This window comes from Sminthopsis crassicaudata, chromosome 3 (genome assembly GCF_048593235.1).
Source record: "Sminthopsis crassicaudata isolate SCR6 chromosome 3, ASM4859323v1, whole genome shotgun sequence".
NCBI classification, from domain to species: domain Eukaryota; kingdom Metazoa; phylum Chordata; class Mammalia; order Dasyuromorphia; family Dasyuridae; genus Sminthopsis; species Sminthopsis crassicaudata.
This window is the reverse complement of record NC_133619.1, coordinates 417,728,923-417,753,484: the sequence shown is the minus strand read 5'-3', so window position 1 is coordinate 417,753,484 and position 24,562 is coordinate 417,728,923. Positions and strand designations below refer to the sequence as shown.

At 35.1% G+C, this 24,562-nt stretch overlaps 2 protein-coding genes across 9 annotated transcripts in view; both read left to right on the top strand.

The window, feature by feature from the left end:
* The first annotated feature begins 491 nt into the window (after positions 1-491).
* On the top strand, positions 492-11,034 carry ASNSD1 (asparagine synthetase domain containing 1). 3 transcript variants are annotated; one of them, XM_074302882.1, is made up of 6 exons: positions 492-810; positions 3,799-3,852; positions 5,547-5,622; positions 6,031-7,587; positions 8,853-9,034; positions 10,696-11,034. In XM_074302882.1, the coding sequence occupies exons 4-6, from the start codon at positions 6,121-6,123 to the stop codon at positions 10,949-10,951; spliced, it is 1,905 nt and encodes a 634-aa protein (XP_074158983.1). In that variant the 5' UTR covers positions 492-810; positions 3,799-3,852; positions 5,547-5,622; positions 6,031-6,120; the 3' UTR covers positions 10,952-11,034. The 3 variants fall into 3 exon arrangements, with proteins under 3 accessions (XP_074158983.1, XP_074158984.1, XP_074158985.1); XM_074302883.1 differs by having other exon boundaries at positions 509-810; positions 5,593-5,622; XM_074302884.1 differs by lacking the exon at positions 5,547-5,622 and having other exon boundaries at positions 509-810.
* A 126-nt stretch (positions 11,035-11,160) lies between these two features.
* The window catches only part of ANKAR (ankyrin and armadillo repeat containing), a 111,998-nt gene continuing 98,596 nt past the window's right edge, over positions 11,161-24,562 (top strand). For 3 of the 6 annotated variants that reach the window (XM_074302878.1, XM_074302879.1, XM_074302881.1), the window contains exons 1-3: positions 11,161-15,758; positions 17,883-18,062; positions 18,678-19,302. In XM_074302878.1, coding sequence (XP_074158979.1) covers positions 18,060-18,062; positions 18,678-19,302 — 628 coding nt within the window. In that variant the 5' untranslated portion in view covers positions 11,161-15,758; positions 17,883-18,059. The remainder of the gene's footprint in view (positions 15,759-17,882; positions 18,063-18,677; positions 19,303-24,562) is intronic. The other 3 variants (XM_074302880.1, XM_074302876.1, XM_074302877.1) reach the window with 2 other exon arrangements.

Here is a 24,562-nt window from a genome sequence, read left to right as displayed (position 1 = left end):
AAAAAGATAAATGTTTGATTTTTTTTTTAATTGTAAATAACTTACTTATAACAATAACATATATAACACCAGATAAGCAGGTTCAAATCCCGGCTGACACCTAGTGGTGGTGGAAACCTGGGCAAACCACTTGACCGTTTCGTGCTAGGCAGCTCTTCCAAGATTATTAATAGCAGAAAACCTTTCCCCATTTCCTAACTTAAGTCTCCTAACCTGTGAGATCCCAAGGCAAAGGACCCTCCAAGAGCAAAGGAAGACGAAAATCAGAGGTTATCCCCAGCGCTTTAGATGGAGCCGAGCACATGGTTAAGAGCTTAATAAATGCCTGTTAACTCCAAACAGCATAAATTTAAAACGTGGGGGGTTATTCCTGCTGAAGACAGCGATAACTACAAGAGGAAGAAGGGAGTACAAAGACAAGCAGCATTAATTTCTAGGTTCAGTACAGAAAAGAGCCGGCATAGACAGCTGCGCATGCGCAGAGAGGCCAGGAAGTAGCGGTCGCGCATGCGCAGAGACGCTGGACTCTTGCGCGGCTCCGATGACCATCTGGAGTGCACACAAAACCGATAACAAGCCAGAGAGCTATTTCTGGGGAGAAAGAAAGAGCAAGGAGGGAGGGCTAGAGAGGGAATTTCACAGAAGTTTTGAGGCCGTGTTTGTAAGCGGCCACTTCAGATAGAGTCGGCCCTGGTCTCTAATTGTGGCGTTGGGGTAAGGATGCCGGGTAGGGGGACGCGCAGGGAGGATGGAACCGACCCCGCCATTTCCGCTAAACTGTCCCTAAATAAGGAGGAACTCAACTCAAAGGTAAGACTGGGAATGTCACAGTGGGAGCGCCCCCCTGTGGGCGAAAGGAGAGTTTATAGATGAGCATCCCCTGCGCCTCCCGAGCGGAAGGAAGGCGCCTCTAGAGACAGCGTTTTGTGTGCCTCCGCTGATACCAGGAGAAGCGTGCTTAGTGCAGACTACAGGCCGCCCATTGGGACTACTTCCCCTCCATTCTCTACTCCACGCGGTCACGTGGGAGAATCTGCAGCCCACCCGAAGACTACTAACATAGCGCAATTGCGGTTTATTTCTCCACCCCCGCCCCCGGCCCTTTTTTAAATGGCCAGTAAGCTCTTTTGAATCCAGGCCCCTGGGAAGTTTTGGGCTAGAGCAGGGGAGATGAAAGGGAGCATCTGGGGGGGAATGTGAGTCAAACGTTAAGATGTATGTCACGACTTTAGTTCCTGTTCACGGACTTGTCCTGAACGTGGCGTGGGTAGGAGGGCTTGTACATTTGGTACAACAGGAGGGATCGGAATTCAGCGTTGTTAGCGGGGAGAAGTTGCCTCATGGGGAGTGAGGATAGGAGTAGGGAGAAGCCCAGGTGTTTACTGTCAGGGACTCCTTAGGTTCCTCAAACCCCCAGTGACACTACCCCCTCACCATTTCAAGCTTTTAGAAAAGTGAGTAGAAAAGAATTCTGTGGTTTAGGAAATGTTATAAAGGAAAGAACACTCATTTTCCAGTCAGAACTGGGATCTTGGTATTTATTGCTATAAAGTACCTTGAAGATCAGTTTGCCCAGTGCCCTTTTCTTTCAGCTGATTGAGTGCTGGATCTGGAGTTAGGTCAGCCTCAGACACTTAATAACTGTATGATACTGGGCAAGTCATTTAATCTCGTTTCCATTAGTTAACTCATTTTAAAAAATAGAGATGATGATAATAGCCTCCACCTCCCAGGGTGATTGTGATAATCAAATTAAATTCTTGGTAATAGCTTGTACCTAGCACGTGGAAAGTGCTAAATACACGTTAGCTATTATTAGATCTGAGGAGTTGAAAGTCTAGCCTATTAAAGGTAGTTGATACGAGATCACAGAATTGGAATTTAGTCCTCTACCCCTGATTCCTGCCACAGAGTGGCAAGTTCATCTAGTTTTGAATTCTGCATCCCATAACAGCTTCATAGGGTGGTGCTGGACTTTCAGAAAGTACCTACTATGTACCAGGCACTATGTAAAGTGCTAGGGATGCAAAAAGTGGCAAGACAATTCCCATACTTATGGAGCTTATAATGAATAGGGAAGAAGACCAGGATTCCAATCTTTGACTCATTAATTGTTCAACCCTGGCCAAATTACTTAATTTCTGAACTGAATGTAATTTATCTGTAATAAAAAGTGATGATGGAGTCATCCCACAATTTATTGGAAAGATTAAATTTAATAATGTATCTAAAATGTACATAAACTCTCTTAAGGTATTATATGTTAGCCATTATTTTCCTAGGCAATTTGGTTCCATGGAGGAAATTTTCCTTCTCTGTAGAATGGGGATATTAATATTGCACTGCTGTTCTCACAGGTTATTTTTAAGCCTTAAAGAACTATATTGTAACGTATCATCTTTATTTCACTTGTGACTTTGGCTTTGTTCTTGGATGTCATAAGACATTTCATGGCTCATTCATTATACAATTTAGTGATGAGGAAAGGGTCAGGACCTTTATTATTGGATCTGAAGTGAATGAATATTATACTAGTCAGCCTTCAAAGGGAAATAAAAAAGTATTTGTTAGCTTCCGAAGGTAACACTGCATTGTTATATTGACAGAATATGGTATACTTTATAGTATGATAAGCTCATGTATATACCATTTAAAAATTGTTTCACATTTGTCTCACAGCCTTGTGAGATAGTGTATCAGTATTTCCATTTTACATTTAAAGAATTAGATACTCTTAGAAGTTATGACTTGTCTACAAACACACAGCTATTAAGTGTCAAAGCTGAGTTTTTCTGATTACTAAATCTAGTGATCTTTCCTATACTGCAATTTGTCTTTGTAATCATCAAGTTCTTTAATTTGTTACTTTCTTAAATGTTATCTAATCCAAGTTGTTTGTTTTACTTGGGGTGGTAATCAGTGTGCTGGTGGGCTATTACCACACCCCAGTTTACTGGGTAGCTTGTAGGGATTCACAATCTTAATAAGCTCTTCTCTAACTACTGCCCAAAATAACTGTCTACCTCCACACTTCATTTAGTGTTCAACTTCCCCATTCTATCCAACATTTAAGGGAAAGGAACTAGATAAGTTTATATATATATATATATGTATTTAAGAAAATTCGCATTAAAAACTAATCTTATATGTACAAACATTTTCTGAACTGTCCCGTTGTGGTGGGGTGAGAGGTGATCCTGTCCTAACAGAATGCAGGTTCTGGTGATTCTAGTGATAGGTGCAGTGATCTGTAAGTCTGTCCTTATGCCAAGCTGGGGAAGCATGCCTTTGAGTTGGCTGCAAAGTGATGATTCAGTCACATGAACTTTCAAAGACCATCTGCTAAGTCATAGATTGTAATCTCCATTGATGGAGAGAGATAGTGCTTTTGGACAATATTACAAACCATGATTTTTTTTAAACATATACAGTAGCAATTTATATTATGATGCCTTTTGATTCTTATAATTTTACATTTGCGTATGTGTATGGCATTGTTCTTTTTTAAAAATTCTACATTATTTTTTCTTTTTATATTTATAACATCCTTTGCATTCTTTGTGGTGTTATACTATGTTCTTTTGCATTGATATGCCAGTCTGTTTAGCCATGTTTTTGTTCTTTTTTCCTGGTCAGTGCTAAGCATAATTACAAATGGTTCTTTTTAATTAATTTTTTGGGATATATTTACAGTAGCGAGATGACTGAGTCAGATTGTTGAAAAAATAAAGCTAGTTACCTTATCATGTAGAAAAATCTCTCAAATAAGAATATCTGTTTCAATCTTGTTTTTATTAGATTAAAGAACAAAAAGTTGTCGTGGATGAACTTTCTAACTTGAAGAAAAACAGAGTAAGTAATAACCAAATTAATTTTGCACATATGATAATAACAGATCTAACACTTTTACATTTAAAGAACAGTCTTCTGCATTCAGTTTAGCTTTTTACAACTTGGTGGAGTAGGTATAAGCATTATTCCCATTTTGCATATGAGGAAACAGATTCAAGTTAAATGACTGACCTATTGCCACAACTGTTAAATAGCAAAAACAGAATTCAAACCAAAAGTTTCCTGATTTCCAAGTCCACTATGCCACAGATTTTGCTACCTATGGTCTTCTTGCTTCTACTAAAATTAAATGTGGAAAAGAGAATGATTAAAACTTTATTGATGGGCAATCCATTCTAGAAATTAGTGGGTAGTAGAATGGGTAGTAACAAGTTGTTCTTTCTAAATGATGATAAAGTAAAAGGAAGTAAACTTAAACTAAGAGTAAAAAAGATCAGGTTAAGATAATTTAAGCATGAGCTTTAAAGTGATGAAGCATGTTACTAAGCAAGATTGTGGAAACAAGATAGCATCTACCTTATCTTCCAAAAAACAAACCTTAACCCCATCTCTTTGGGCATTATAGGCAGATAATAGTCTCTTTATATCTCATCTTAAGATTTTTCAAAATATTTCATAAGTCTGTGAGGTAAGTGAGCCAGATAACCTTTAGCAGATGCTTCAAGCCCTATAATTCACTTTGCAAAATCAGAAAACATTTCCTTCCTTCCAGGTGCCTTTTTTTTAATGTTCCAGCCTTAACTCTGTGGGACCACTGTGGAATTCCGTGATCTTAAACACATAACTCTAATCCCATAAGTCAGGCATTGCCACAATATCATAACAGATCAGAGCCATAAAATCTTTGTTACATACAAGAGTCACTGTTGTGGCTTTTTAATTATGTTTGCAATTTATAGTGTCTTTCCATTGATCAATTCTGTTATATTTCCTTATCTTTTATAGTCTTAAAAAATAGGTTCCTATTTTATCTTTGAGTAATTTAAGTCTAATGATTTAGAGGTGAAAGGAACCTCAGAAACCATCTAGTCAACTCCCTTATTTTACAGTTAGGGAAACTAAGAATTCAGAAGGAAACATATTTATGAAATTTGAATTTGAAGCCAGATTCATTAAGAGCTGGTACTCTTCTTCATCATGTCTTTAGTATCTTTCTTTAGAAGTACAGTGTACTTTAAGTTGCACTGAGAACATGTAGAAGTACTTATTTAAGTGAGATAGGTTTGGTTGGTAAATTTAAAAAGGATGAATCATAAGACACAAAAATGATTCTTAAAAATTTTTCACAAACTTCACTTGTCCATTTAGTGCCATCAAAAAGCTTGCACTGTTTGTTAACAGTTTTGACAGAATAATACATTTGAATATTTTAAAAACCATGCAATTCAGTGTGGCATAGTGATATATAGATAGTTTCTGAATCAGAAAGACCCTGAATTCAAGTTTTGATTTACACATATTGGCTGTATTACACTAATCAAGGCACTTTATAAATTTCCCAAGCAATTTTCTAGGGCTTAAAATGTTAAGCAAGAGCGTCCTATACCATATCTTATGTATGTAGATAGTAGTATGTAGATAGGCTTTGTATGTAGATAGTAGAAGTTAAGTCATTGAGTGATTGCAAATGTTTTCAAAGATTTGCTACTTAATGGATCAAATCTTGATATGAGCCTAAAATGTATTTTTTGCAGAAAGTTTATAAGCAGCAACCAAACAGCAACATATTCTTTCTTGCAGACAGAACAGAAATGCTCTCTGAAAGTAAAAGTGAGTTTTTTTCTATTATGTATTTATTATTCATAGTTGTATAGAATTTCATTTTTTTAAAAAGTGATTGTAGTTGTTTTAATAACAAAATTTTAAAAGTCATACTAGATATGATGCTAATTGTATATTAATAAAGAATTCGTCATGTATGTTTTGATTAAATGAGATTGATCTTTGAATTAAATGTTCAAAAGTATGGAAGACTACAAAATTATACTAGCTTGCCTCCAATTCAAGCAGTCAGTTGTGCACTTTAAACATAATAAAACAAATAAAATGATTAGTATTCTTGTGTACTATCAGGATATGTCTTATTCTATTATAAGACTGATATAGTTGAATTACCTGCATTATAAGTTAATAGTAGTCTAAAATACTTAATTTAATATTCCCTTTTTTTCCCCACAGACACATTAGATGAGTTGAAAAAAATCCACCAGGAAGTCGAAAATACAGAAAAAAACAAAATCAAGAAATAAGTTTGCTAAATTACACAAAATGTGTGGTATTTGTTGTTCAGTCACTTTATCTATTGAACATGGTGGGTATGAATTTTTACACAAGAATTTACTCCAGAATCTCAAGCGACGAGGACCCAACAGTAGTCATCAGGTGTTAAAGACTGATAATGATTATCATTGTTTATTTTCTGGTCATGTCCTTCACTTAAGAGGTCTTTTGACTCCCCAGCCTATTGAAGATGGAAGAGGCAATGTATTCCTTTGGAATGGAGAAGTCTTTAGTGGGATAAATGTAGGAGCTGAAGAGAATGATACTCAAATTATGTTTAATCATCTTTCTTCATTTAATAATGAATCTGAAATTATATCACTTTTTTCAAGCATCCGTGGTCCATGGGCTTTTATTTATTACCAGATATCTAGTCATTGTGTGTGGTTTGGTAGGGATTATTTTGGTCGTCGTAGCTTACTTTGGCATTTTAGTAATACAGGAGAGGGTTTCTGCCTTGCTTCAGTGGGTGCTCAAGATGTTGGAATAGAAAACAAGTGGCAGGAAGTTCCAGCATGTGGAATTTTCAGAATTGATCTCAAATCCTCTGCCATTTCCAAACGTGTGGTTTTAAAATTGTATCCTTGGAAATACATTTCTAAAGATGATACAATAGAGAATGTTGACAAGAGTCTTAATCAGATTTCAGATGATTTGCCAAAATTTGTATCTATTGAGATAAATGACGCCAGACTTTTTCTTGAGACACCTGTTACTCCATTAAATACAAATTTACCACCACAAGATTCATTTGAACCTGCTCATAGATCTCATGTCACAGCAACTATAGAAAATCTTCAGGTTTTTCTTAAAGATGAGCACATGAAAAAAACAGTTCATCATTTAATTAATGTCTTAAGTGAAGCAGTAAAGAGACGAGTTTTATGTTTATCGAGAACTGAAGGTCTATTCCTAAATGATAACCTTTCTAAGGCCTCTGCTAAGAAGGCAAATATTGCAGTACTTTTTTCTGGTGGTATTGATTCCATGGTTATTGCAAGCCTTGCTGATCGACATGTTCCTTTTGATGAACCCATCGATCTTCTTAATGTAGCTTTCATGACTGAAGAACAGCCTGGGCATACTACTTTCACCAAAAATAGTGATAAGGCAAAAAAACATGTTGAAACACCTTCTGAGGAAAACAATAAAAGATCTGCTACCACAATTGACAATATTCAAGACCAAAATATTAATGTGCCAGACCGAGTTACTGGCAGAGCAGGACTAAAAGAATTGAAAAATTTAAATCCTTTAAGAATTTGGAATTTTGTTGAAATTAATGTTTCCCTGGAAGAATTACAGAGAATGAGACAACATCGTATAAGCCAATTAGTTCAACCCTTGAATACAGTTTTGGATGACAGCATTGGTTGTGCAGTTTGGTTTGCTTCTAGAGGCATTGGCTATGCTATGAAAGAAGATGAAATGAAACCATACCAAAGTTCTGCAAAGGTATGGTATAGATTCTTAAATTGTAATAATTTCTTAGTCTTACTATAGATAAGTTTAATAAATGGAGCAGATAATTGTATTATCAAATTATTAGAGAAATAACTTACATAAACCTTTGGTTGATTTTATTTGGTATCAGAAAATGATAGCTAATTTGTGTAATGGAAAAATTCTGATGTTTCCATCATAAAATATAAATATCTTTGGAGAGTTTTTGTAAAGGAAATACTTTATCATTAATTTATGATTATTAACTAAATCATTAATTTTGTTAAGGCAAACAAATAGAGGACAGGTTGTTCCTTTTTCTCATTTCCAGTACTGGACAGATGATAAATATTTATTAAATGATGACTTAATTCATTTATTAGCTTATTTTGGAACAGATGTTTTTCCCTAATATTTTAACATGAAATTAAAAACAACAGCATAATTAAAATGTAAGTCAGGATAATATATGAAGCTTTTTTTAATATACCTAACGTTTTTATGCCTTTGTATTTTTTGAATTGTTTTATTTGGAAATGCTTTCCTTTCCTTTCTTTTTTCATTTTTTTTAAATAGTATTTTATTTCCCCCCAAACTTGTAAAGATTGTTTTCAGTATTCATTTTTGTAAGATTTTGTGTTTTAATTTTTTTTTATCCTTCCTTTCTTTATCACCTCCCTCTCCAAGACAATAAGCAATCTGATATAGGTCATACATGTACAATACTTTTAAACATATTAACATATTTGTCATGTTGTGCAATCAGACAAAAGGGAAAAGAACACGAGAAAGAAAAAGCAAACAAAAAAGGTGAAAATACCAGCCTCATCGTTTCTTATAAAACAATAATATTTCATTCCATTCTTATACCATTACTTATTCAACCCCCACTTGATGGACATCCACTCATTTCCAATTGCTTTCCACCATAAAAAGAGGTTCTAGAAACATTTTTGCATGTGTGACATTTCCCTGTTTTATGATCTCTGGGAAACAGTAGTGACACTATTGGATTAGAGTATACGTAGTTTTTAGAAACCGTTGGGAATACCTCCAAATTGCTCTCCAAAATGGTTGGGTCATGTCACAACTCCACCAATAATGCATTAGAGTCCTAGTTTTTCCACCATTATCTCCAACATTTATCATTACATTTTCCTGTCATCTTAATACTTTCCTTTCTGCTTTAGTTTTATTATGGCTTTCCCTTATTGAGTTATTTTACTTAGCCTTATGTTAAAAACAAAATGTAATTAAATGTATTTAAACTTCTATAGGTAGTTCTTACTGGGATTGGTGCAGATGAACAGCTTGCAGGATATTCTCGTCATCGTGTTCGTTTCAAGACACATGGTCTAGAGGCATTAAATAAAGAACTAGAAATGGAGCTGGGTCGAATTTCTTCTAGAAATCTTGGTCGTGATGACAGGGTTATTGGTGATCATGGAAAAGAAGCAAGGTAAGTAATCCAAATGATGTGGCTTTGGTGAGGATACAGAGAAAGTATTAACTGTTAAAGATTAGGACAGAGATTAAAAATTAGAAAAGTTCTAAACTATCAAAGATCATATAATCCACTTTCCTCTTACAAATGAAAAAAATTTAGAGAAGTAGTGGTATAATTAAGGTCACATAGCAAGTTAATGAGAGAGAGAGTCTGTGGGTTTACCAACTTCTGATCCAGGATACTTTACATTACCCTAATCTGGGCCTTTTAAGTTCCTTTTTTTTTTTTTTTTTTTTTTTTTTTTAAGGGATGATAACATAAATAGAAATATCAGTGATACTAGCCTGGCTTTATATTGTAAATACCCTCCAAAGAACAAAATATTTTCAAATGTATCATCTTATATTAGGTCTAAGATTCTTTTATGTATAACTTTATTTCTGAAGGCAACATGTAAAGACACAATGAAATAGTCTTTAAAGTAGTTGAATGTACATATTTTATCACTAATCTTGCTCTTTAAACCAATTATTTGTTAATATTTGAAATTTACTACAAATTTCAAAACCTGTATTATTTGCAACTGTTTTCTTTTTCATTGAGATTCTATTAATTTATACCCAAATATGCCTGTTTAGTTTAATGGGAGGGAATTTTTTCCTTTAAAACATATTCAAAAGACCTGAATTATATATTATTTATGAAAACATTATTTTACCACAAGGGAAAAAATACATTTGGAAAGTTCCCAGAAATTACAGTATGTTGGCATTATATAGATCTTCCTGTTTTTTTAAGTACTATTACATTTTAATATAAGATCCTTGTTTTTTTCTATATCTCAGTAATTGAACCACAGTAAAAGTGCTTTACTGATATTTATGGTTCTTCTAATCAGAAAAATGCTGTTGTAATTTTTTTTTTTTTGCTAGCTTTTGTTAAGGAAGAATTACTCTGTAATATGTAACAGAAACATTATTTGGCATTAATCATTTGTGTTATAGTAATAATTGTTTTTTTAGGGGGTGATGAGGATTAGTCAGTAGCAAAAAGGCTAACAATTAGGGGCAAGCAAAAGATTTGCAGAGCTAGAAAAGAAAGAAGTGAAAACAGTTGAGATAAATCTGACAGATTCTTGCTAATGTTATTAATACCTAATAAAATAACCTAAAAAACTTGAAAATAATACTTGAGTTATCATACTCAGTGACTTTTAAAATTTGAACATTATTAAATAAATATGATGATTTTTCAAGTTTATACTTTGAAATATAAAAGGATTTGGCATCTTGACACCTTATTTTTCATTCGCCATAACTTTTATTTCTGTGGGTTGAATGTGATAGAAAAAACAAAAATATTTATTGTGATTATATTTCTTTTTAAGTAAATCTTCAAGATGTTGAATTTGACAATTTAAAATCTTGTTCTTTGTTATTTGACAAGTATTGAGACATATCTTTTTACCCTAATTAATTTCTATTTTGTACTAATTCATTGACTCCATTCAGCCAAAGTAGTTTTCATAATTACATTGCTAGAAACAGTAACTTCAAAGTTTTATTTTCCACTAGAATTGTTCATCCTAAATCAACAATGTTAAAAACAATAATGAACAGAGTTGGGCATTAATTTTTAACCTCATTTCATGAAAATTTTATTTTTCAATTTAGGTTTCCTTTTCTTGATGAAAATGTTGTCTCCTTTCTAAATTCACTATCTATTTTGGAAAAAACAGACTTGACTTTGCCACGTGGAGTTGGTGAAAAATTGATTTTGCGCCTTGCAGCATTAGAACTTGGTCTTACAGCTTCTACTGTTTTGCCAAAAAGAGCTATGCAGTTTGGATCTAAAATTGCAAAAATGGAAAATAATAATGAAAAGGCTTCTGATAAATGTGATAGACTCCAGGTGTTATCCTCAGAATAACTTTGTTGGATAGGCTCTTAATAAGTGTACACTTTACAACATTTATCAAATTATTGCATAAAAATAAAATTTTTTTTCTATCATTGTGTAATGTAGTTCATTTATTCATTACCCATAAAATAGATATATTAACCATTTGCTTAAAGGACAAGAATTGCTACTAAGAATTTTTTGTCTGTACTAACTTACACAAAATGCTCTCAAAGATTTGAGGAGGAATATGTCATCTGGTAGCTACCTGTTTTAACTATTTTTTTTCATTCTAATTAGGTCTAAGTTATTAAGGTTATTAAAGGACAGAAAGTGTTCTTGGCAATATCTCAAATTTTTAATGCCCCAGTATAAAACCCTCAGTTATTCAGAGGAAGTTAAAGCTCAGATTAAGGTTAAATTCCAGGTTTTTTTTAAGAGTGTAAGGAACATTTCAGAAAATAGTTTATAAACTGGTTTTAAATCCTGCTGTTTCATTCACAGTGGTTACTTTACCTCGGGTGAGTCACTTCACTTCTTAGGACTCAGTAAAAACACAGGTCCAGTTTCTAGCTTAGTAAGAGTTTAAAATTTAACAGGTTAATATTACCCTCTTACAGTACAAGGGCTACTTCTAAACTATTTGGAAAGTAAAGTAGAAGTGTTAGTGACTTTACCAAATATGAAGAAAAAATCTTAATATTCTTAATGTCTACAGATTTGTAGAAATTTTTCATTCCTGTGAGTTTCCATAAAACAGGGCTTTTACTCCATTTTTTTGTTTGTTTTGGTTTTTTACTAAGATACCAGACTTTCGTCTTTTTCCTCTTTTTGTCATTTTACAGATGAGGAAACAGACAAAAGTGAATTGCCCAAAGTCACATAGCTACTAAATGTCTGAGGTAGGATTTTAACTTGGGTAATTCCTAATACCAGGCTCCAGGCTCATTCCTGTATCACCCAGCTGCCTTTCCATAAAACAGCATTTACATAACAGTAGTAATTATTGTACCTTAGTTAACTTTGTTCGGATTGCCCTTCCAATTTATATTTATTTGAGATGAAGCAACTCATAAAAAACAGGAATCCTTTGTAATATTTTTGTCTTGGCAGTTGGAATTTATCTTCAATTACTGAGTAAAAATGTAAGATGATGTGATTTAAGCTTGCCACATGTAATATTAGCCCTCTCCTGTTATTCTCTGTTTTAAAAGTAAGAATCTGCTACCATAGGGGAAGAATCACTATTTTGCCTATTTCCATGACTGGTCACCTTTAAAAATTACTCAAGCTGTTGTGATGATTAAAAAGGTTTGAGAGATATTGTTTCTGGATAATTAGTCATTTTATAAATGAAGCCAACACATTATTAATAAAAAGACTATCATGATGGCAGGCTCACAGTTTATATACCCTTCAAAGAGTAGGTGTTCAGTGACAGCTGAGTGACATCATGTTAACCTTTGGACTGAGAGACTGATTTCTACTTAGACCATCCTAGCCTTTGGCAGTCTATTCAGTATACCCCATCCAAGTCTGAGCAGGATACAATGGCTATTCTACTTGGCTAGGGTCAGAACCAGAAAATCAGTCCATTTTAATTATCATTAATGTCCTTTAAGAGACTGACTTAAAAATCAGGACTTTATAAAAAGGGAAGAATTCTGACTATCCCCTAATCATTGGTTATTAATAATTTCTCTCATGCTTCTGAGAAAATTCACTGCTCTAGTTCTAAGATCCAAGGACCTTAGCCACATTTTACAATCAGCATTAAACTCTGAGCCATTAAATCTATTTATACTTTTAAGTTCTAGGTAGCACAGTAAATAGTGCCAGGCCTGAAGTCAGGAATTCTCATATTCCTAAATTCAATTCCAGCTTCACTTATTGTGTCACCCTAGGCAAAATCAGTTAGCCCTATTTACCCCATCCATAAATGAGCTGGAGAAGGAAATGACAAATTACTGCAGTATCTTTGCCAAGAAAATCCTAAATAAGCTCATGAAGAGTCAAACTCCTAAACAACAATAAAGCATCTACTTTGTTTTTCTCATTCTCTTCATACCTATAGTCACGTCTACCTTGTTTCTTTCCTCTTTTCCTTCCATTATCTTACTGGCCTATAATAAGCATTTCAAAGAAAAAACAAAATATATAGATCTCTCCCAGTCTCTCCTCCACAAAACAAATTAAATTTTAATTTGGATATCCATAGTGTTGCAGCGAAATTAGTTATGAAATACAGGCTAATCAGTATGATCTTCGGTAACTATATCATGATAGATTGATTTTAGGGAAAATGATTATCGTTTTTCTGATAAGATTAAATATTAGCACAAATTACTATCACAGCAAAATCCTTTTTGGATATATTGGAAGCATTGGATAAAAGTAATGAGATGTCTGATCGGATCCCTTTCATTGAATGAGTAGGAATTTGCATCACCTTTATAATATATTTAAAAGGAAGAAAGCACATCGTCAAGCAGTAAAGTATCTGTCTGTCTATTCAGGGAACTGTTCAGTCAGTATATGGGTGATTGTGTTAGTTTTCCTACCTAGTCTCATTGCCTTCAGGTTTTTGAGTATAGACCATGTTGACCTCTACTGTTTAATTTTTCAAAAAAATATTTTCATCTTCAAATGCTTGAGTAGCTCTCTTGCCTCTTCTGTTACTTGTGAGATGTGATTTTGTTAGTGTGGTTGATCCCTCCACTAATAAAATGATTCAGTCTCATCTTGTATTATTTGTCTATATCTTATTCTTTTAAGGATCTTGTAAAATGTGGCTAAAGTCCCTGGATCTTAGAACTAGAGCAGTGAATTTTCTCAGAAGCATGAGAGCGATTATTAATAACCAATGATTTGGGGATATTCAGAATTCTTCCTTTTTTATAAAGTCCTGATTTTTAAGTGGATAGTCCACTGAACCACTTGGACTATTAAGGAGTAGCTCATTTTGATGATATATGTTTTTCATGCTTTTCATGCCACTTCTAATGCTCATTTCTGTTCATTTACCACAACTTTCTTAAAGCCTCCTTGTTTCTATTGCTCTTATTGTTTATTCTTTAGAGCTTTCAGCTCTCTAAGATTATGATGTCCCATTCTGGGCCAAATATAATCATCAGAATTGTTGATAAGCTCTTGAGGTCACAAGTTTGGAATGATTCAAAGCACTGTACAAATTGCAAAATATTCTCCAGGCCACAGCAAAGAATACCAAATATGATAATACATTTGTTAATTGTTTTTTTTTTTATCTGCTAACATCAGCATTCAAAACAATATGATTTGGAATATACTTCCTTTAATTTAATTTAACCATTATTGCTATTAATAATTTCTTTCAAGTAAGTATGTACTTTCAATCATTATTGCCACTATATGTGAGGTATTCTGCTTAGTGCTGAGAATGCAGAAGAAAAAATTTTACGAGTATTTACTCTCAGTATGACAGATATGTGGATCAATGTGATATATGGAAGAGATTTAAGAGAACAGGTAAAATCAGAGAACTCTGGAAATGTGAAAGTGAAGCAGCTGGGTAGTTTTTCAGATGATCTGCTAATCTGTGCTCCAGGCAAAGTGATTTAACTACAGTCCTAGAAAACTTGTATCCCCTCATGTTGGTCCTCTCCCCTATCCAATTCATACCCATCTTTCAAGTACCATATCAAATACCAATTCACAACCCCTGTAGTACTTATTATCCACGACATTCATGTGGCATTGGCAGTATATGGTTTATGCTCTATTGTATACCTGCATGTGCATATATAATATTTACATGTGCTACGTGTATGTCCGTATATATAACACTATATTTCTTATTTTATTATGCTGTTGTGTGTATATCTTTACATATATGCATATCTTTTCCCCTACTAGTTTATAAACTGAAAATAATGTGCTTTATAGTTCTATTTTGTAATCCACCCTTCCACTGAGCCTTGCACATAATATTGCTTATAAGTTCTTCGAATATTAAATCACTAAGTGGACCAGATTTTTTTTTAGACCAGACCTTTTATTTCAGTAGCATAGGGAAGTCCCGGTGAGGAAATTCCCTCCACCAGTGAAGTTTAAAAGTAGAGACTCACCCTATCGCTGCCTCCCTCCTCCCTCCCCCTCCCTCCCTCCCCTTCTTTCTTCCCCTTCCCCTCCCCCTCCAGAATCCGGGAACGACTTCGAATCCGGTAGCCGCTGGCCGGCCCCAGGACCAGGCAAGCCTGGGCGGAGGCCCTGATCCACCGACGCCGAGACCCTGGGAAACGCAAGTCCTGCCTCCGCCCCCTTTTCCTGCCCCGGTTGTAGGAGAAGCCTCCAACCAAAAGCTGAGGTGGACACCGTGGGAAGGAGTGGGCTGGACCTAATTAGGTCCGACCCCGGGGTCTCCATAAACTGGCTCTCTCCATATCTTCGCACCCGAGGAGCCCTAAGAATGGTTCCTCTCCCGGAGGACCCCTAAGACTGGGTCCTCTCCCTCATCTTCACACCGAGGAGCCACTCAAATCCTCTCAGAAAGTATTTCCCTTAAACCCAGACTACAACCAGATTACAACCAGAATTCCTCTGATAGTCCCTCCCCACCCCCGCATCACCCTCCTACCGATCTCCCAAATTAGAAAATGCGATAGAACACATTTATTTATTTAGCTCTTAGTGTGCAGTATGTATTTACATTTATTAGGTGTATAAACTGGCAGCCCCTCCAAGGAATAGAGGAGCCTGCCAGAGGGCTGGAAGACCTGGAATCAAGTGGTGCTTTAACACACTGGATATCTGTGGGCAAGCAACACTGGAAAAGAAGAAAAAGAATTAGTCCTTCAAGGTTTGCAAAAGTACTTTACCGATGTTATCTCGCAGCTACCCTGTGAAGTAGGTGCTAATATCCTCATTTGAATGAAAGGAAAATGAAGCTGAGCCAGGTTGTCACTTGTCTAGGGTCACACAGCTGGGATATGACAATGTTACAAAGGAATTGCTAGATTTGTTTCTGTGAAAAGGAGTTTTTTCATAGGGAGTTACCTACGTAGATAAAATCATAAATCAGGATAAAAAAATAAATTAGGTGACAAAGTTTATATATAATCATTGTTCAGTAGGGATTGACTTTTCTGATCCCATTTAGAGTTTTCTTTACAAAGGTTCTGAAATGGTTTGTCATTTTCTTCTCCAGTTTATTTTGCAGATGAGGAAACAGGCAAACAGGGTTAAGTGACTTGCACAGGGTCATACAGCTAGTAAGTGTCTGAGGCCAGGCCCTTTACCTATTGATTATTCAATTTACAACTATTCTTCGATGAGAACATAAAACATAAATAGGGGAAATAAAATTTGTCCCTAAATAACTAGTATCCAAATTAGAATACTTATAATGTTTGGAAGTCTATAAACAAGGAGCAGCTAGCGTGGAAGTTAACCAGACAAAGCTTCCTGAAGATATTGACAACTAAGCTACATATCAAAGGATATTCCTGATTTCACTGAGAGAAAAAAGTATTGGGTTTCATTCCATGCAAAGAAACAGAGCTGGAAGGGATCTTTGAGATTATTTAGTTTTACAAATTATTTTATACATTTAATTAAATGAAGAGATAATCAGAATAGATCAAGTAACAGTAAGAAGTCAAATGCAGCAAAATTATAGGTTACATAAAATACAGAGGAGTGGACTGAAACAAGGCTGAAAGCAGTTAAACAATTTAGTTAAAGAATTAAACAACAAGCATTTACTTCTTGTTGCTGTTTAATTATGTTCAGACCCTTTGTGACCCCAGATCCTTTTTTCTTTCACTATCTGTCCAAGTTCATGTTCCCTATTTTAATACTATCTGTTTATCTCATCCTCTGCTGCCCCTTTTCCTTTTGCCTTCAATCTCAACATCAGGGTCTTTTTCAGTGAGTACTGTCTTCTCCTTATGTAGCCAGAGACTTTCTCCTTGAAGGAGTTTTAGTTTCCGGTACTTCCCTAGTCAGTTGGGGGGGGGGGAAGGGGTGAGAGATAGTGAGGAAATCAGGATGATTCCCAGGTTTTGAGCCTGAGAGACTGGGAAGACTATTTCCCTTTATGTAAAAGGGAAGGTTAATAAGTCCTTTGAAATTACTCTCTGAAATGGTTAGATCAATAAAATTCTATAAACAGTGTATTATTTTTCCAGATCCCCTCCAGCATTTGTCATTTTCCCCTTTTTATCATTTTAGCCAATCTGATAGGTATGAGATTTAAAAGTAGTTTTATTGTAACTATGCCAGACACATACTACTCCAAGAAGTAAGATGTTTCCTGACACATTTGTTGTATGAAAATGAAAATTGAACTTGTTTTCCAATTAAAATGCAAAAATAAAAATAAACTGAATGTATGACTATGTAACAAGGCATATCATATATGACAGTGTAACAAGGCAAGCCAAAGAATGAATTTCATTCCTAAAATTATTTCTACCTTTGAATGTATGTTTTTACATTTATAGAAAGTATAAAGCTATTACAGCTAAGGATATTACTATTTACAGGATAAATACTGAATCTAAGACTTTTTTTTTTTATACATTTAGCTTTTTAGTCTACAAGTAATGAGGTCACAAAAAATAGGTATAGTAGAATAAAATATTTAGAATAGAAATATTATCTGTGCTGGCTAATCTCAAATACCTTCATTGTAAAATTACTATAAATAAGTATTAAATAGATATTCAGGCAGCATGGTCCTATACCTACTGAACTATATTCACCTTTCCCATTAAATGGATGTACATCACAACTTATGAACATAAACAGAAATTAAAGTTGATATCAATTTTATAAACTATTTAGGTACTTCAGGGAACAAGTATTACAGTATGTCCAAAACAGTTTTCACATTTATAAAAAAGAGATGATTTCACCATGAAGAAATGGCAAAAGGGATAGATTCCTAATTGTATTTTCAAAATGCTGATCTCTTGCACAGAAAAGACTTTTTTCAAAGACTACATTAAAAGTACAACTGAATGACGTCACCTTCAAATATTTCACCTAAACCACTAAAGTATTGATTAAAGGCACTTAGAAGTTATTGGGTTTCTGCTTTGAGTGAAAGAGTCTAAGTAATGTTTGTTGTCAACCATCTACACTGAAGAATATCAGCATGGTAGGCATTACACATAAATTCATCTCTCCTATAAAATAGTAGTACAAAGTATTATATATTTAAACTTTTCAAGTCGTTTTGAATTAGGGCATCCTCTGTGTTCTGAGAAATTATTTAAATGATAGCTTATCCTCTTTGGTTTTCATTCACTTTTTCTCCCTCATTGGGGTCCTGTGATATTGAATCTAGTCCCACAAAAATATAATGAGAAGGGAAGAAATTCCCTTATAGGTTATAATTTTTTCTGTGATTTATAATCTTAAAGGGTTTCCTAGAGCATCAAGAAGTTAAGTTGCTTGCTCAAGATCACACAGATGGAATGTGCCAGAGAGAGTACTTGAACCCAGGCTTTCCTAGTTTTGAGTCCTGGATCCTTTTTTCCACTTTGTCACACTGCCTTTAATTACTATTAATTACATGTTTGTGCTATCCCTTATACTTGTTTCACTGAAAATTTCTCAAATGATAATTTATCATTAAAAAGTAATTTTATAAAAATGGAATGATTACTTGCATAATAGATTTCAAATTTATTTCTTATGAAGCCCAGATTTCTGACAATGCTGAACTATCTCACTTTTGTGGTGGTGGTTGTTTGTTTGTTTCTAATTCTAGGAATTTCAAAGAGAAACTTTTCAGAAAATGTTAAGGTATCCAAAAAAAGGATTAGTTAGATTTGACCAATCAGATGAAAGCACCTATCTGGCCAATTTGGCAGTTAAGAGGAACGCCAGTGCCTTTTTTGAAAAATATGACCGGAGTGAGATTCAAGAATTACTTTCTACAGCACTTGTCAGCTGGATCGCTGGAAAAGAGGATACTCGCTCACACACAGAACTTCCCGATGGACTTATAAGTCAATTGAAAAATGTTGGCTTCTCCACTGCAATCCTGCTGGCACCAGTGGATCCAAATGCAAACCTGGATTATCGGGAAGTTCATCAGATCATAAGAGAGCTCTCTGTTGGAATTTATTGTTTGAATCAAATTCCTTCCATCAGTTTAGAAATTAATTATGATCAAAGCTCTTTCTGCCAGCTGCCTCCTGCTTATTTTGATACTCGAATTGGACAAATTCTCATTAAGGTTGACTACATGATAAAATCACTCTGGCATGGAATATATATGTCAAAAGAAAAAAGGATGAGGTTCTCTGAAATGTGGCGCACCCTTTTGGATGTTGATGGTGAAGGGAAGCCTCAAACGGATAAAGATATTTTTGCAGAGTTTAATGCTGCAGGTAAGCATATATTCTTTTCAAATCATTCATTTCAGTTGTATTTGAAATCATTCTAGATCACTTGACAAAGCAATTGGAACTTAATCTGCCCCATACACAAAAATTAATAAGTTTGAAAAAGCTTGAGGTTTTATAAGGTTGATTCTATACGCAGCCATAAAAATAATGATCAGTTTATCAGCATAACTATTCATGAATTTGTTACCCATTTTTGTACTATATCCTACATTCTTAACATGTCTGCATTTTGGTCAAAGATTTTTTATTGTGAGCCAGAGCTTATAACTAGGAATTTATGCAAGTGGGGCAAATACTATAAATTACTCCAAGGCAAGTGATATTAGAGGCATCTTCTGTTGGCAGTGGGGAGGAAGTGATAGACATTTCCCTGTGGAGGGAGGTCACTGTTGGGAAGACTGCCTTCCACCCACTACAAGAATTCAGGACATATAGTAACTTCCTGTTTATTATTATTATTAATATTATTAATATTATTTATTTTTTTTTTTGCTGAGGCAATTGTGATTAAGTGATTTGCCCAGGGTCACAGAGCTGGAAAGTGGTGTGACAAAGACCAGATTTAAACTCAGGTCTTCCTGATTTCAGGGCTGGTGCTCTATCCATTGCACCACCTCGATGCCCTAACTTCCTGTTTAAACTATCTATTACTCATAACTAGATTCTTATTATCTAGGTCAGTTATTTCTTCATACTTGCCATTCAAAAAGTGATGGGGAAGAGGAATGAAGAAAATAGAAATGGCCTGGTATCTCATATAACAAATGCATTTTTGGAAAAAATGGAAAAAGGACTTAAAATCGCCATCTTCCCCACTCTTATCAAAATCTAACAAAACAAAAACAATCCTTAAAATATTATGTTAGATCTGAAAAGAAACTCAAGGATCACCTGTTCAGTACAGTTCAGTTCCTTTTTATAGTGGATGTATTAAAGTAAAAATTCTTCATTTGGGCTTTTCACCTAAAATAGCAAGGCAAAATTCATGACAAGGAGAATTAAAAGTTTATTATAAGTACATCAACTAGCAACACATGGATGGGCTGTTCAGTGAAGATCAATGATAGTTTCAAGTTGGGGTCAATGTTTTATAGGTAACTTTAAGACAATACAGATATTTCTACCTCAGCAGAGTTTGGACCCTTGCATCTCAATTCCTCCCCAAGGTAACAAGGATGGGACTGTTTGCAGGTAGGGATACAAAGGTCACAGGTAAGTGACCGATATCTGGGGATTAGGTAGCCAGTATCAGGGGATTGGGTGGCACCTTCCTCAACACTGATTGAGATAAGCATGATGGGGAACAATGGAAATCTAAGCAAACATAATTTTCAATAGAGGAAGCTGAGCCTTCCCCCCCACTCCCAAGAGGGGAGATGACCTAACCATGTAGGGTCACAGAAAAAGATCAGTCAAATGGTAACTGAAAATGAGGCAGAATTGAGATGCAATCAACTGTCCAAATATTATAAACTATCTTACTGATAGATCTGGAAAGAGCTTTAGAAACCATCTTGTCTAATTATATCAATTACAGAGGAAGAAACAGAACCAGGATCTAAAACAGTTCTTTAATTTTCAGTTCAGTGAATTTAGGCAGGTTGTTTAAATTTGGCTTGCTTCAGGGGAACAGTGATGTACTTTCCTTTCCAAAGAAGCAGTCGTTGTCTTATAACATACAACACATTGCTGTGCAGTCCTTTTCTTCATCCTTCCATGCCATATTGCTTCCCTTATTTTTCCCTGGCAACTTTTAAGCAACTAAAGGGAACTTTATTTCAAAGGAAAGAAATATCAGATGGGAAACCCTGAATGACTGGTTATCTCTTAAATACAATTCTCTCTCCATCCTATCTCTCTGTCTTTTTGTCACAATCTCTGTCTCTGGGTCTCCTCTCTCCATAACTTCTCTCCTCCCATAGGATACAGGTAGAATCTTCCCCTTTTTCTTCATGTGGTGCTAGCTCCCCTTTAAACATGGCTCTACAAGCTTAGGTTCCATTAGTTTCCACAGGTTCTGAAGAATCCAGCAAGAACATGTCTGGCTCCAATGCGCTCTTCCTTACGCCCCCTGCCAGAAATTATTCAGCTCTTATTCTCTCTGTCCAGTCATAGGCCTTGCCTAATCCAAGCTCTGTTACTTTACCACTTCAGGTTTTGGTCCCAGCCTTCTCTAGAAGCAGCCTGTCCCTCTTTAAATCCTCAACCCTGAGGCAAATTACATAACTTGCACAATTAGGGACCAATTGCAAAGGGATTGGAGATGGGAGTAGGTGGGCATTGGGAGTGGGTGGGATGTGAGACTTCGGTTTACTTGGCTTCCTAAATAACTATGTAAATGTATGTAATGTTATCAGATAAATTTATATTCAGAAATAGGAATTAGGGTTTAAATTCTGCCTCTGGCACTTACTATGTCACCTTAGTCCAGTTACAACCTTTCTGAGCCTCAGTTTCCTTGTTTGTAAAAAAGGGATATAATCCTTAGAGTAGTTGATAGGCCATGTCATGAGGTCCAAATAAGAAAGCATTTTATAAACTTAATCCTTATTTTTTGATAAGGAGCCATTTTAAAACAACATTAATGGAAATTATTAATCATTTACTATTCCTTTATCTCTACTGACAACATTGAAAATTAATGTTATTTATTGCATGGCAAATAACATGGCAAATCCAGTAGGGGAAAAAAACAATTGTCAATGGAATTATCTATGTAATTGAGAAAATGGACTTTTAAAATGCATGTACTCTAGCCTCTTTTTTCCCTTCATTTTGGGTCTCTAAAAATCAATAGAAATTGCTATGCTAGACATAGAGGCTATTTTGAAAAAGAAATTAAATAATACATTCTTCAGATATGTAAAAATAGTTTTTTAAAACATTTTGACCAGAAATCAGAAGATTTGGGTTCTAATTCCATTTTTATTACTGATTTATTCCGTGACCTTGGGCCTCAGTTTTGTTATCTATAACATGAATTGGTAAGAATAGGTGATCTCTAAGGCTTTTTTGCGGCTGTCATATTGAGTGATATCCACTTCTATGTTGGTTAGGTTCTACTTCATAGGCTAAGAATAAACAGATGCCCTTTTGTTACTACAAACTACTGAAGCTAAAACACTGCCCAAGAAGTCCCTATCGCATACAATTCCATGAATTTAAAGAGAATAAAATACTTAATAACTCAAATCAGTAAGAATTCTTAAAATTGTTCCAACACACATAAAACCTTCCTTAGTTAATAATCTTTTAAGCATGGAGGGGATATATCATTTGTGTGAGGCTTTTCTCTATTCGGCTTTCTCTGAACTTTTCCAGTAGGTGTTCACTTGAACAAGTACTATTCAATGTGATCAGAATAATTATTGCTTCCTTCACTTTGTGATTCTTGTGAATCTTTGGGAGGTAGCTAAGATTCCAATGCCAGATGGCTCAAAATAAGATGCTCTAAATGTTTTGTTTATCATTGTAAAGTCAATGTGGGAGAAATGCTTTTGAAGGTGAACAACAGTCACCCTACTCATGTTCCTTCTTCTATACCACATCAGCTTCCTAAAGTCAGTTATAATAGAAGAAACCCACTGTGACCTACTTCTAGTTTCTAGCAAACACAGAGGAAGAAAAGGAAAGGCTACTCTTAGCCTCCTTGCATTTAAGGAGCCTAAAAACAGAAATAATCTCTGGATTAGTAGTATAAACTGGCAGTTTATAGGATAAAGACAAGCTCTTCACAAGCTTTAGCAGTATATTAACTATTAAACTAGTGACCACTCTCCCATATGATACTTTAGGAGAGCTGGAAGTACTCATACAGCTAAATGATGCTGGTTATTATGGGATAGACATTAAGGATTGTTTCTATTCTATTCCTCTAGATAAGGAGGATATGAAAAGATTTGCTTTTTCAGTGCCTAGTGTTAATTTGGCTGAGCCTTATAAAAGATATGAATGGACAGTTTTGCCACAGGGAATGAAAAACAGCCCTACTATGTGCCAAATGTATGTTGCAGCTGCTCTTGCTCCAGTAAGAAAAGCCTTTCCAAAAGTAATATTGTTACATTATATGGATGATATTTTGGGATGTGCACCTGAGGAACAAATGTTAGAGGCATGTCTACAAAGGACCATGGAAACATTAAAGTACTACAAACTGCATATAGCTACAGAAAAAATTCAAAGACATGCTCCTTTTCAATATTTAGGATATGAAGTATATCCTAAGACACTCACAGTACAAAAGCTTTCTTTAAGAACAGAGAAGTTGAACACCTTAAATGACTTTCAAAAATTAATAGGAGATATCCAATGGATGCGTCCAGTGTTAGGCTTAACTACCAATCAACTACAACCTCTATATGACATTTTAAGGGGAGACAGTGCTTTAAATTCACCACGCCAGCTTACAAAAGAAGCACAAAAGGCTTTGAGAGAAGTTGAACTGGCTTTATCCAATGTGGTTGAAAGAGTCACTCAAAAACCCTTGGAAATATCAGTTTTTGCTACAAAAGAGGCACCCACAGCAGTCCTTCATCAAGGAGACAGAGTGATTGAGTGGGTGAACCTCCCAGCACAACCAGAACAAAGCCTTACACCTTACCCAGTGCTTGTGGCTAGGATTTTATTAAAGGCTATTAAGAGAGTAACACAATTATCTGGGATAAGTCCTGAAAAAATATACACATTCTATACTAACGCACAGATTAATGTATGCTGTGAGAACATCCCAGAATGGCAAATTTTATTGGCCACCGCTCCAAATTTTGCACATGGATCTCCATTAAAGATTACCCGGCTACTACATAATTGGCGATGGATTTTTGAAGAAAAGGTTTCTAAGGTTCCTCTTAAAGGACCAACAATCTTTACAGATGCCTCCAAAGAAAATATTTGTGCCATATACTCTCATGATTTAACCATAAAGAGAGTAATCAGGACTCCTTTTCAATCCACTCAACAGAATGAATTATTTGCTATCATGCTAGCTCTCACTTATTACCCAGGAGACGTAAATATAATTACTGATTCAGCCTATTCAGTAGGTGTAGTACAAAGAATTGCCACAGCCCAAATAAAATTTGCAGCCTCCAATATTTATCAGCTCTTTAAGGAACTTCAAGAGCAAGTGAGAAAACATCCAGGCAAGATTTATATCTTGCATGTCCACTCACATAGTGGACTCCCAGGTCCTATTTTTGATGGAAATTCAATGGCAGATAGCCTTCTAACCATGTTAGCCAGT

Excerpts from the sequence above, each read along its gene's own strand:
- ASNSD1 (XM_074302882.1), top strand. The coding sequence starts at position 6,121 with ATGTGTGGTATTTGTTGTTCAGTCACTTTATCTATTGAACATGGTGGG. Across the intron at positions 7,588-8,852 it reads CATACCAAAGTTCTGCAAAG|GTAGTTCTTACTGGGATTGG; the intron begins GTATGGTATAGA and ends AAACTTCTATAG. Across the intron at positions 9,035-10,695 it reads GATCATGGAAAAGAAGCAAG|GTTTCCTTTTCTTGATGAAA; the intron begins GTAAGTAATCCA and ends TTTTCAATTTAG.